Source organism: Leuciscus leuciscus, assembly GCF_965113295.1.
Source record: "Leuciscus leuciscus genome assembly, chromosome: 23".
Classification (NCBI taxonomy): domain Eukaryota; kingdom Metazoa; phylum Chordata; class Actinopteri; order Cypriniformes; family Leuciscidae; genus Leuciscus; species Leuciscus leuciscus.
Window position 1 is genome coordinate 31,331,861 of NC_138747.1, and position 13,635 is coordinate 31,345,495.

The 13,635-nt window shown below is 38.3% G+C and overlaps 1 protein-coding gene and 1 long non-coding RNA gene across 2 annotated transcripts in view; both read right to left on the reverse strand.

Moving 5' to 3' along the window:
* The window catches only part of LOC309488400, a 204,459-nt gene that overhangs the window by 149,921 nt on the left and 40,903 nt on the right, over nt 1–13,635 (reverse strand). The window lies entirely within an intron of this gene.
* LOC309488463 (endothelin-3) lies at nt 1,777–10,872 on the reverse strand. Its single transcript, XM_082156696.1, has 4 exons — nt 10,620–10,872; nt 9,503–9,737; nt 5,430–5,567; nt 1,777–2,848 (listed from the first exon to the last, which is right to left on the reverse strand). Exons 1-4 carry the CDS (start codon nt 10,687–10,689, stop codon nt 2,830–2,832), a joined length of 462 nt encoding a protein of 153 aa, XP_082012822.1. The 5' UTR covers nt 10,690–10,872; the 3' UTR covers nt 1,777–2,829.

Genomic DNA, 13,635 nt, shown 5'->3' on the forward strand with positions numbered 1-13,635 from the left:
TATGTGAGAAAAGAAAAGGGGAAAAATATATTATTTCTTAAAGCTACACTGTGTAATTTTTTAAGTTGATTCTTAGCAAAAAACACTTTGTTCTTTCAAAATGATATGTGCTCATTAATGTGTAATTACTTCTACCAACTAATCATGTATTGTCGTGAGCGTAGAATCTGACATTTGAAATACATACGAGCGAGTCACTCGAATGGCGGAAGCCATGTTGCGCCTCCATCTTGAAAATATATTAGCCAAAGAGGGACATACCTGGAAATTCAAGCTTCGCCCTTCGCGTTTTTACACTCAGTGGCGCCGTGACGAATGCGAGGGGGAGATTACTCGCGACTGCTGGCAGATTTAAAATAATACGGCCACCGTAGGAGTTAAAACGCCCTCGGAATGGGAGGAGCTAGAAAGTAATATTCAGTTGGTAGTCATAAACAATTTCACCGCTAGATGGGAGAAAATCCTACACAGTGTAGCTTTAATGAGTTTTGGAGCGTGGCTCGCAGGAGGTCTGAGCAGAGCGAGGTATGCATTTCGTTCACTCCTGTTGAAAAGTGTGTTAAAAGTGGGGAAAAGTCACTAATTAATCGATCAGTGTTTTGTTAAGATGTAAATGTGAGTTATCTTTCCTTTAAAGCCGTTTTATCTGTGAAAGTGGAATTTTAACTGAGTGAATGCAGTGTGACGTATGTTAGAGCAAAAGTTGGCCTGTGAAGCGTGACTGCTAATTTCTCTACTGTGTTCAAATATTTGGCAGGAGCAGGCGTGATTACCCAACTTTGATTATATGCAACAATTTAACTGCATTTTCCCAACTCATGCAGATAAAAGAACCACTGAACCAGCAATTCGACTCCAGTCTTTATTCAGCATCACACCACCACACCAACACCACACAACGCAGAGGGGTTGCTGAGACGTGGCGAGAGACACATGCGCACGCCTGGACCGGCTACGGGAGTTTGGTTTTGGTGATATATTTATGTGGATTAGTCTCACTCATGGTTGTCTTTTAGTGGTCTTGTCAAAAATCTGAGAAATGGTTCGTTCTGTGTCAGCTGAGTGTAGGAAATGTTTGAGTACTGGCCTAAAATCAGCCAACAAAAATACATTTTCGACATCAATTACATAGTATTATGAATGCAACACTTCCAAAGGTTGTGTGTAGAACACTGAGAAGGTTTTTTTTTTTTAGATTCAGATTCATCTTATTTTACAGTTAAAGAACTAGTATATTTTTTAGATCATTAAAGGCTTTTCATTCACTATACTCCCATATTTCAAGTAAAATTAAGTTTTACTGCGCTTGCTTTAGATAGATGTCTGTAAAAGTGCTTTTACACAGATGCTGAAATGAATGAAATGCATGTCATTGTCATTTAGCTTGTTCACAATATTAAAGAGCTTAAGAAATGTAAAATCACAAAGCATATTATCTTTGAACTCTACCTAAGGTTATTCCTACATGAGAACTGTGATGGACCTGTTTTTGATGTGTGTTTCTCCCAGCATGCACCGTGGGAATTACCTCTTGTTTTGAGGGCACATTCCAAGACAGCAAACAATTCATGCCAGCCCCCCCCGTGTGAAAGGATAAGACGTACCTTGGTGAAGTAATGAGAGAACGTATTCAACCCTGAGGCCAGACGGCATTAATTTCACATTTGATCCACAAGTTTCAAATTAGCTTAGCAGAATAATCTCAGCATTCTTTAGTTTAATGTTTGTTGCTCACAGTTGAGCTCCATATGGACAAACAATAATACAAGTCATGGATATAAAAACAGCAAAGGTTTTAATTTAATAATAAACAGAGAATCTGTACAGGACTTTTTGTACAAATGACCTATATGACGGCCATGAAATGTGAGAACAGGCGCGATCCATTTCAGGTAATGAATTTCATCAGTTTCATCTCATGAATGAGTTCCCTTTGTGTGTGCAACTCAAATAACAAAAAACAAAAAAAACTAAAAAGCTTTGAATAAATAAAGGATGGTTTATCTTGTATTGGTTTTAAATGTATTATAATATTGCCAGTTTTTTAGATTTGGAGAATGTATTGTAAACATGTTTGGTTAGTGTAATAAATATATAATCTATAATGCATATACTCTCTATTACAGTTATTCATATGTTGTATGTTATTGTGGCATTTAAAATGGACATCTTGAGATTAGTCATAAAATGCATGGTTTCTTTTATGCTTGGAGAGAGCCAGGAACTTTCCTTTTGTCTTTTCGGTAATTTAAAATCATGAAAGACCATATTAAATACAAACATATTTTTTAGAATAAGCCAATGTTGCAATGAAGAGTTTGCTGTACAGTACTTTAAAATAAAATAAAAATATTGTTCAACACATATTTTAAGAAAGTCCTTTAAATATTACATGATGGCGATTGGTCTAAAAAGGTTAAAATATTTTTCAAAGTCCTGCGTTAAAATGCTTATTCAACCCCACCATGCATGTCTGATCTGGAAGTCAGATCATAGTGGCGAGTCAAATTTGGACCATCTCAGACATCTCACCTAAATGCATAAGACACACACGTTCACATTGAGAGTGGCAGTCCATGCATGGCTTCTTCTTTAGCTTAGGTGCAGTTGTGTAATGCTTTCACGATCACAGCGCCAGTCCTCTCCAAACATTCTGTTCCTTCGCTCTGCTCTTTAATTCTCCCTCTCCGTAATAGAATCCCGATGGCCTTCCTTTTGGTCAGACATGAACCTTTTCTCTGAGGTGATTCTCCAGGTGTTGGGACAGAAGAATGAACAGGCAGGGCAACAGATGAGTAAATATCAGTTTAGCTGTGCTCCAATGGATGATCATGTTGACCTGCCCCTTCTGAAGAAGAACGACAAAAAAAAGAAAAAAAAGTATTGATGGGATTGTGAAAGCTGGTGGAAGTCATTAAATCTATTAATGAAAACAGTTGCATTGAATGTGCCTACATTTTGATGTTATTTAGATAGAGACACAAATATTTTTACTGTATTAGTCTATAATAATCCACACAACCCAGGCTTATTGGTAAAATGTGTCTGTGGTGACAATCGCACATTTCGCAACTCTTTCAAAGTGAAATGTCCAAATTATCGGAAGCATATGTTGTACACGTCATCAGCTTTTTTGTCTTCAGGAGCCGTTTGTATTGTCAGCTCGTGGTGAAGGCAGGGTCGTGAAAAATCTTAACAAGTGTTTTAGGAAGTGTGTGCCTCAGGTTTTTGTCACTTTGCGTTCGAAAATTGATTGAACAGTCGATCAGACCAACCAACACAAGTTTCGAAAAACGAAAATAGGGAATCGATTTTAACGGCCTTCTCTCGGAGCGCGTCCAGCTCGTCACGATACACCCGCAGCGAACGCGCGTCACACAGCAACTACAGGCTCTGACAAACACACATAACAACAAATGATACTTCTGCATAACGTGTCTCTTTTCACAACAAACATGTGAATTCTGCCTGTTTTCAGACAGTCTCATGCATACAGAGACAGATTCGGGCTACGGTCTACAATCGCCTACGTAGGTGAAATTTGTTTGACATTTCTAATCGTAAACACAGCCATGTTGAAGCCTGCAGTGATGTTTCTCACTGATGTTATCACAGTCCACTCCGCTTATTGTTTTTCGAGAATGTTGCACTCCTGTTTGTCCTTGTGCACAAAACTTCACGCCAATAAATCATCAGGAATATTGCTGACTTGTACGTTCGTCCTAATGCCTGTTAGTTGTCCGTGGATTTGCCCATATTTAGCATTGAAAATGGAAACGTCTTTAGACATGGAAAATCGATTTTACAATCGATTCAATGAACACTTCCATCTCAAAAATCGAACAGGATTTTTTCACAAAAGTGACAGCCCTAGAGGACACACACAGTCCTATGCGTTCATTGCTTGGGAGAGGAGCATGAACGTTCAGTGCTCAAGGGTTCTGAATGCGCCCATTGTGCAAAAGTTCACAATTAGGAAGCGCCGCTCACGTTTGTCCCTATTCTCGAGGTATGTCGGATTAGCGTCTGCGCCCCACAGCTTTGCCGAAGCAAAGCTCCGCTTCAGTCATGGGGATCGCAGGTCGAGCTCGCTTTTTCCCCTCGATCGCGGGTTCAAGCGTTCTGCTGGATCAGGATGTGCTGTCTCTCGAGTCACAAAATCCAGTAGATAGCATATAGCTGGCACCATCCAGCCAAGAGGGAGTGGATGTGGTTGAAGAAGGCGAGGAATGTGTGTGTACTGAGTCTTCTTAACCTGCCAGCCCCACATACAGAGAATTGTTGAACGTCATGGACCACACCAGATTGGTTCTGGGTGTGAAACGTGAGGTCGCTAGTGGCAGGTTGGATGAGTGATTCATGTTTGGCCATGTTCGCTCTTCGATCTCTTCGATCTCTTCCAGACCTCCATGCTGAAGAGCAGAAGTCGTGGAAGAAGCCATATTCAGCCCGGATTTATCGTTTCATAATTCAAACTACGCAAATGTGGAAGGATTGGCCGAGCGGGGATTTGTTAGGATGGCCCCTGTGGAGGAGACGCTATCTTGTGAACCACGGCTGTGCTGAAGGCCTACCAGGCAGATCTGCTATAACAGGAAGTGCTTCGATAAAGATCCGAACGCTGATGGAAAATAACTGTGGCAAGCAGGGTGGGGCCGAGAGCCGTGGGAATGGAGTAAGGCCGATGGTGCGAGTGTTAATGAGCGCAGATTGCGCCACACCGGCCTTGAATCTCACGGAGGAACTCCAGGAGGATAAAAGAAGGAATGACGAAAGTGCAAGACGAGAGAGGACCAGGCCTAGACTATTTATGTTGGTGTTTTGTTTTAGTTTAAGTGGCAGTCATCCGTGAGGCAGCGGCAGTAGTTTTGTTGTTTATTTTATAATTAAAGTATTATTTTGAATGTTCGCCAGTTCAATAACAGCTTCCCTCTTTCCCTTCCCTCTTTTCTTCTCCTTCAGACAAAGAAGTTGATGACGTGTGCTACGGGCGCCCTCTTATATTTCCGGGACCTCCGCTAAAGACGTCACAGACTGTCACCAACCAATCAGATTATAGTGTTTTCACACGTGCTTCCGACACCGGATACGCTGATGGCGTCCCCATAGCGTCAATCCAAGACCTTAAAGTCTTAAAGTTCTGCATAATTAAGGGTGTGGCCACTTGAGTGACAAGTGGATTGAGCTGATGTCACTACTAGCCGTTTGTCTGCTGTCTGTTAGCGTCACGTCACCTCAGCTAATCCGCCTTTATGCCCATTTTCGGTTATCTGGGAGTGACGCGCTACCAAGATGGGCTTCAAAAATGCTCTTCAGAAACCTGCGGGTGACGTCACAGACACTGCATATTTTTTTACAGTCTATGGTAGAGGCACACTTTTCCAATGAGCCTATGTTGGTACTTTAGTGGTTTGAGGGTATATTGTTACCTCTGACTGCAGAAAGCGGTACACTCTTGGTCCTTGTGTAAAGCACACGTGCAGCGCTGACCTCCTGCGCTGCCCTCGGCAGAACGCCGTATCCGCTGGGAGCCTCTATAACTTGACATGCCATATGGGACAGTGCGCCTGCAAATACATAAAGGGGAAAGGGTTATGACCTTACAGTTAAAGAAAACACTACCACAGCGGTGCTTATAGGCAAACCGTGAAAGTGAGAAAGGCTTTTAATGCTTTGATTTACTTAAAGGACTTGAACCAGCAAGCCTTCTATCTTTTTTTTAAGAAAAGTTCAAATTCTCCCTTGAAATTACACTGTATATCACGTCTCCGTCCACCTTAAAATGTCAGAGTCTGGAAGTTTACAGAAGGATTTAATGTATGCTCAGAGTATTTGTGCAGTGTTTCACTGCCCAAGTTTGATCTTTCTTTTGCACTCATGGAGCAGGTTACATACTCAATCTGCTGGGTCTGAAATGTGACACTGAACCATGAATAATGTGGAGGTCAGAACATTGTCAGCACCATCCCAGATTATGAATGTGATCGGCATGCCAAACTCACTGTACAAACACCTGAGCATGGATATGAATATGGTAAAACACATTAAATTGAGAGAATTTGACTCTTATTGATAGCTGTCAGCATTATTAAATGACCCTCAATGTTTAATAAACATGCACACTCAGGGCCGTCGCTAGTGGAGTGAAAGGTGGTGACAATTATAGAGGCCCCGCTGCCCAGGGGCCCCACAAAATCCAGCAGTTATACTATATAGACCCCTGTTGTATGAATAATTCTAATATGTATATTAGTTGTATGCCTGAGATTTAAATGAAAACCACAAAAACGTGCAATTTGATTAAATATTTTTTTCCAAATATCTGCTTCTCTTACCTCTCTAAAAATGGTTTAGTCCCATCTAAAGTATTTATTAATTATTCAGTCAGTGACAAACATCAGAAGAACCCAATGAAATTGTAAGTCCCACCCCAGCTCGTGAACAGAACCAATCAGAGTTGAGGCGGCAGTGCCTGAAGTTAACGATGAACTTGTGGAAGACCAGGAGACTGACTGACTGACTGACTGACTGACTGACTGACAAAATGTCGAGGAAAAGAAAACATAAATCAGGGAACCAGAAACGCCATGAAAAGACGGAGAGGGAGGCCAGGAGAGTTGTTGTATCCCAATCAATAAACACGTTCTTAAAGACAGGTTGTATTGTTATTTCGCTGGGAATAAGAAAACTGCCGGGTACTGTCACTTTTCATTATCAGTGCGCACCACAATCCACCGAATGATTACGTGTTATAAATCCCTGTCTTTTTACACTATTGTATAGAGTCAAAAATTGTCACGAGTCACGACGCATTGCATTATGCACCTGACCTTTCAAGAAAACACGAATACCACACACTGCACTTGAATGAATAAATGTATTAGCTTTATTTAATAACCAGTTCCATATTATCTTTATAAAAAAATAAAAAAATAAATGATTTTATTTTTTAAATTTGACTGCATTCTTGCAATTTCTAAATGTTTACTTTTTGATTTATGAATTATAGCAGACTGATGGGAAAAACTATAAATTATTTTGCTGTTACTTTTTTAAAATTGGTTTTATTATTATGTAACAATTTCTTGATTTTTGTTAGTTTTTATATAAACATTTAACTTTTAAAATAAAGGTTTTACAACAACATCACCATCTTCTGTTATATGTGGGCCTCCATGCTCATCTATTGTACAGTATATGATATTGGTGGAGGGTGGTGGGGGCCACATCAATATTTTTTCAGGGGGCCCCGAATCCTCTAGTGAACACACTTTTAGAAGAAAATGTTCAAGAACTTTAAAGGGTTCTTTCAGGTGTTTTCCTGGAGCTCAAACAGTAGCTCGTTGGCGCTAACAACACCAAGGTCATGGGTTCGATTCCCAGGGAAAGCAAGAACTAATAAGAATGTAAATGTGTACTTGAAATGCAACGTAAGTCGCTTTGGATAAAAGCATCTGCCAAATGTAAATGTTATATTATATTATGCAATTATTTAAGACTTATATAGAACCTTTTGGGCATGAATAGTTCTTTAAAATGTAGGGCTAAAAATCTTTCAAACCCTACAAAAATCGTAGGGTTCAATACAGGTATGTGATCTATATAACTTTTTAGGAGTTCCCATGGGATCATTTAATGGATATAGTTTTAATAAATGTTTATTTTGATTGAATTTTATTTATTAAATAGCTTGTAAAGATATTTTATCACTAGAAAAAAATGTAAACCTGTTAAACATTAAAGCATTATGCAATCATTTAAGATGTTTATCCTTATATAGAGATTTTTTTTGGCACAAAGAATATTAAAACTTAATTTTTAAAATCAAATCAAGAACCCTATAGTTCTATATAGAACCCCACTGAACCTTTTTCCCAAACAGTGACAAGGATGCATAGAACTTTTAAGAATGACAGGCGTATCAATTCTACAGAAATCTACTGCAGATTCTGTATTCACTGGAAAACCAGTTTGGTTAGAAAATGTCCAGTAGTAGTAATATTTAACAGTAAGAATAACAGATACAACAAAATACACCTCAGCTCAAAAGTGCAGATCATACACAGCAGGTTTGAGGACTTTAACAGCTCAATGATTACATGACTTAAGCAACGCAAGGGCCAACTTCCAGTTCATTAGACCTTGTGTTTTTTTGGTAACACCTCAATAAAGGACTCTTATTTATACTGTATGGAAACTAATGAAGCAGACTCCGAGGCTCAGTAAATCTGAACAGCTGTTCTCAGGGAGCTGAAGGCCTCATCTGCTAAGAGTTACTTCAGCAAACATCCAGTCATGAAAGCATCTCTTTGATCTCGTCTATTCTCTTTAGCCAGTATTATATGCCAGACAAGTGCCTAGACAAGTGGCTGAGGATATTAATTACTCTCAGAGAGAAGAATTACTCTAGGCTATGTTGACCCACATTTCAAGATTTCTGAAGTTTTTCTTTATGAACATGACTTATGATAAATTCTCTTAAACAAGTTGATATATTTCACATATAATATGACCCCCCCCCCCCCCCCCAAATGTCAACTTTAGTTGGTGACATAGTTTTGCTAATTTACTAAGTTCGTAGCAGACACTGAAACATTTCCCGAAACTACCACGGCTCTCTTAATAAAGATTAGTTACTCTACTAAGGATACGTTAATCATCATCATGTACAATAAATTATTATTCTGAACATTTTGGATAAGAATGATGCATGAGAATTGTTTTAAACTACACAAGAAGCTTGCAGTGTTATCTCTGTGATAAGGAAGGGCAGGCCAGAAATAATTCAGTTCTGACAGAAAGGAGAACGTTTGTCCACGCGCCTCTGTTGAGTTTGTATAGACTGCCAAATGTAATTCTTCTAAGACTTCTTGCAGTTAAAATACAATGCAGCAACACATTTTTCACATTCACTATTTTTCATTTTTAGCCACCCAATTTGGTTACACTTTATTTTAAGATGACGTATTACATTGTGCTTCCTCAGATAAGTACTGAGTAAAATTAATTAACTACATGCATTTACTATAGAGTTATGGTTAGGGTTTTGGTTAAGGGTTAGTTACTTGTAATTATGCATAATTTACTGTTATTATCATAGTAAGAACATGTAGTAAAATGTAACTACAACACCTTAAATTAAAGTGTTTCCCCAAATTGTAATAATTTTATTCTTCCATTCTTCTTCTTATTAAATGTCGCAGTAGTTAGTGGTTTGATTATATTTCATACATTTTACAAGTATCTGTACAGTAGATTGTCATATGTCATATATTCAACATATTTCTTAGGGTTATTAATAAGAACCATAAACCCTTGACACAATAAGTTTTATTTAATTACAAATGTTTTGGTGTTCAAGTAGCCCTAATAAATATGTTGTCACATTTATTCACTATTATTTATGCTACGCCATTTACCAATAAATGCCACTTAAAGATAGTTTAAATCAAAGTTGTAAATCCATCTTTAAAGTAAGAGGTAAACAGTAAAAGAGACGTACTCAGGTGTGTTGATCCAGATGATGTCCAGGTGACAGTAGTAAACACACTCCTTGTCTTTATAGGAGTAACATGTGCATCTCTTGGCTCTCTTCCGTGGTTTTATGAGCTGGCAGAAATAACACACTCCAGGTTTATTAGCAGAATCACCAAACTGCTTAGGAGTCGCACTTGATACTTTAGTAAAGTCCTTCGCTGTGTTTTTCACAAGCACATCTTGACGAAACGTGGAAAAGCCTGAATATGAAAATGCTTTAGTTAGAACAATGTCAAGACTATTGATTCAAATGATCTCATGTTGCAGCAGCACTAAAACATCATCATGAATGCCTTTCTATCCGGTATATATTTTACTTTGTCACAGTAAATGTTCAAAGTAGGTTATGTGCGTTCACCTTAAAAAGAATGTGCTTGATATCATAACCTAAAAATGTGCTTCATGTGGTAAGAATAAAAATAAAAAAAAGTCCTAGAATAGTCAAAAATAGGCATATCATTTATGAGTGACATTGACTATTTTAAGGGCCATAAATTAAGACCCTGTCTTAATAACTAGTTTGACCAACTGGCAGTTATTCACTCTTACTTTTCAGACTCAGATTAGACCAAACTACCTGTGTAACTGACTTCAATAGTTAGGACCAATGAATCTTGAAGAAAAAATGAGGTATAGGCTAACTTTTAAAACTAGTCTACGATGTTTATGCAACCGGTCGCAGTGTAAACAATATGATTGACGCTGTCTTACAATTTCGATCACGTTGAACATCATGATCTGCTGTCATTACTGTACGTACAGTATCAAGTGTTTGACGTTCCTTTTCTGCGACAGTGGAGCCAAATTAGATTTGCGCTTCGACATACTACGTCCGATTATTAATTTTACTTTAGTAGGCAACATGCATAATTTAGAATATGTATTTTTTTTAAATCCTTTTAGTCGGCACCACTGGAGTCACCTCGATGCATGCATCATCTAACTCCTCAATATAGCCTATGTATAATACTTTTTATAATACAGCCTAACGTGTTCTGTGCTTTAATAAGTATGTTTTTTTGGTAATTATATGCACAGGGTGATTTTAGTCCACCGTACAATGCAATGCAATCTAAACCCACCGTTGGCCATTGCGACTGTTAGTCCAATAAAAAGCAAAATTCCCAAATGTAGTAATGACACCTTGGCCATCCCAGTTATTCCAGATAGTCTCCGTGAAAAAGATAAGTCAGTTTAAAATCCAGGATTGACCAGAAGTGCTGAGTGATCCACATGCAGTCAGAAGTAGCATGTTTGCTGTGTTATTCCCACACGGACTGTCATGTGTTCAGGCAGAAGAGTGGAGCTCTCCAGAAACATCCTCAGGTCTTGCAGATGCTGCTATTATTGCGCTGTTCCTCTCGCTGGGGTTTTATAGTGAACATCTATCATCAGCTCGAGAAGACCCGCCCGCTGGAGCACAGACAATCAGCTGTCAGTCAGAATATTACATCACATTGGTTGATAGTAATAGGCTCTACGTGTAATAAGTAAGCCTAACTACTAATAAATAAATAAGCCTAAGTCTCTTGTAATTACAGAGGTCTGATATCAATTGAGAAAGTCTTTCATTATTTTATTTATTCTGATTTCAATGCTTTCCCCCCTCAGCGCTTGAGACATCAATGACATGTTTTGTCTGCAGATCTGTTCATCAAGAGACCACACTGGAGACTTAAGTGCAGCTTTAAGAGCTCTTAGGAAAATTAACTATTCAAGTGGACATATAAGAGTGTTTCAAATTTGATTGATAAAAATCAAATGAACTCAAATGAATAACCATGGGTTGTAATACATATTTGGGGCTGGTTGCTTTTCAGAGGCTCTCAAACTCATAGAGAGAACACACTGAAAACTGCATGTTTGTTATGGTGAACAGTATAGTTTAACTATAAGTTTAATGAAAACATTAAGTTTAATGAAAAATGTCATCTTATTTAATTAAAATCTAATATCTGGCAGTAAATTGTATCCAGTGCTTGTTCTTTGCCCCATCGTTGCTCTTTTAATGTTTCTTTTACTTTTAATTCTTCAACCATAATTCTCAATTTCCTTCTTCTTCTTTTTTTTTTTTTAACAAATTTTGCAGAATGGATATTTTTTTACATCTCGTACCTTTATACTACTACCTGAAGTGTCAGAAAATGACATTATACTGAACTACAACTCAAACCACAAGCACAAGAATGTGGATTCATATAAAGCCTTGTAAACAGATTTGTGTCCAAATTTCCTCACTGCCTAAATATCAGCATCGCAGACTTTTACAAAGAATTTACAAAGAATTTTAGAAATACTATTAACTGTTATCTATTCTCCTTTTCAGGTTCTCTCATGAACTGTGTCTGTGAAAAAAAGATGAATGGCTATATGAAACCATGGTGTCTTATAGATAGAACTGAAACAGGTCAAGCCGAAACTGCAGAGCCAGATTAATTTTTTTATTTTATTTCTAACATGCATATAAACAGTGTGGGGCCTGGACAAGACAATTTGTTCAGACTTCTTCTCTGACGTTTTATTTTTTGAAGGTTTGCGGTCCATCCCTGGCATGTGGTTACAATCAGATTCTGCCATCTGCCCTTCAGGTTTATGAAGACCTGTCAACAAGCTTCCAGATGATTTAACTTATTTGTTCCTTGTCTACTGTGTGTAGGAAGAACAAGTCTCATGATCAGTCCAATAAAAATAAAATAAAATAAAATAAAAACTGTTTAAAAAATTTTTTTTAAAAAAAAAGGTCAAACAATTCAACAAATCTTGATGAAAAATATGAATGATCAAATATTGAACTACAATTTGATATCACTGACAGCTACAGTAGAGTCTAAAGTTAATTCGACATCTCATTTTCTTCCTTCTCAGATTATGCCGGAGAACATGATCATCCGGTTTGGTTCATGTCAGCTCATGTTTATTCTGCTGTCATTAATTAAAATGGGAACATGTTAAACTCTAGGAACCAAGTGGATTTCTATCTATAGTCTCAGTTTCAACTACCATGTTTTTTTTCTTCCTCTCAGTCAACTGAAAGTACACAAGTCGCCATGGACGGCTGATGGACTTGCATATGGGAATGCACAGCATGGGATTAAAATCCTCATTCCACATGGATCCCACAGGGAAATGAATCTTGAAAAAACAGGCACTTTGAGGCGCCGCTGCCCGCCGGAACGGTAAGGCCCGCTATATTGGCCCAATCTCCGGTTCGCCAATACACGGGGAAGGTTATCACGCGTTCTGTCCTCACTCATGCAAAGTATTGGTTGGTTAAATTTGCAATACATTAATCATGTACTCACTCGTTAATTCATCTGACTCCATAAATGAAAGGTTTTAATAATATCTGTGCCTCACTAAAAGTGAGCGAATATTTGACTATTCCTTTTAACCATTAAATAAACAATGTCAAACACAGTTTGTAACAATTTAATATTTCAGATATCAGAGATCAATTCCACAATCAATTCAGATATCTAAAACATGGTTATACATTGGTTACACCAGAGAATCTTACCCAGCTTGACCAGAGAGAGAGAGAGAGAGAGAGAGAGAGAGAGAGAGAGAGAGAGAGAGAGAGAAACCACCTATCCAATTCCACGTCCAGCCAAGAAGAAGAGCCAGAGAGAGCCAGAACACCTTCCTTTATCCTCTGTCCAGGTGACAAGGGGGATGGGGTGAGACCACCCTCAAATGGCTTCTATCCCACAGAAGGGGGGTTGCCTTATCTGGCATTATCTCTAAACCGGTTTCCTATGAACTTCTATAAACCTTATTTCCTTTTATTTTATCTATCTGGATATGAGATATCTGTACCACTCACTTTGAGACATTTCAAATGACACCAAAAGCATAACAGTCAATGTTGAATATTCACATTAAACAATGTTCTTACGTGAGTTCCTAGTTTCTGAGAGGAAGAAAGGCTGTATTGGGGGAGGTCAAATGTTAATCAGCCAGCAGGGCCCTTTTGTCCCATAAATCAGGCCTCAACCAGTATTTTCAGTCTTACAGTTTCCCTCCTTGATCCCGTGGGTCACATTCCGATGAACACTTACGGGGTCACAGTAAGACGTTTGTTATAGTCCTTGAAGATGT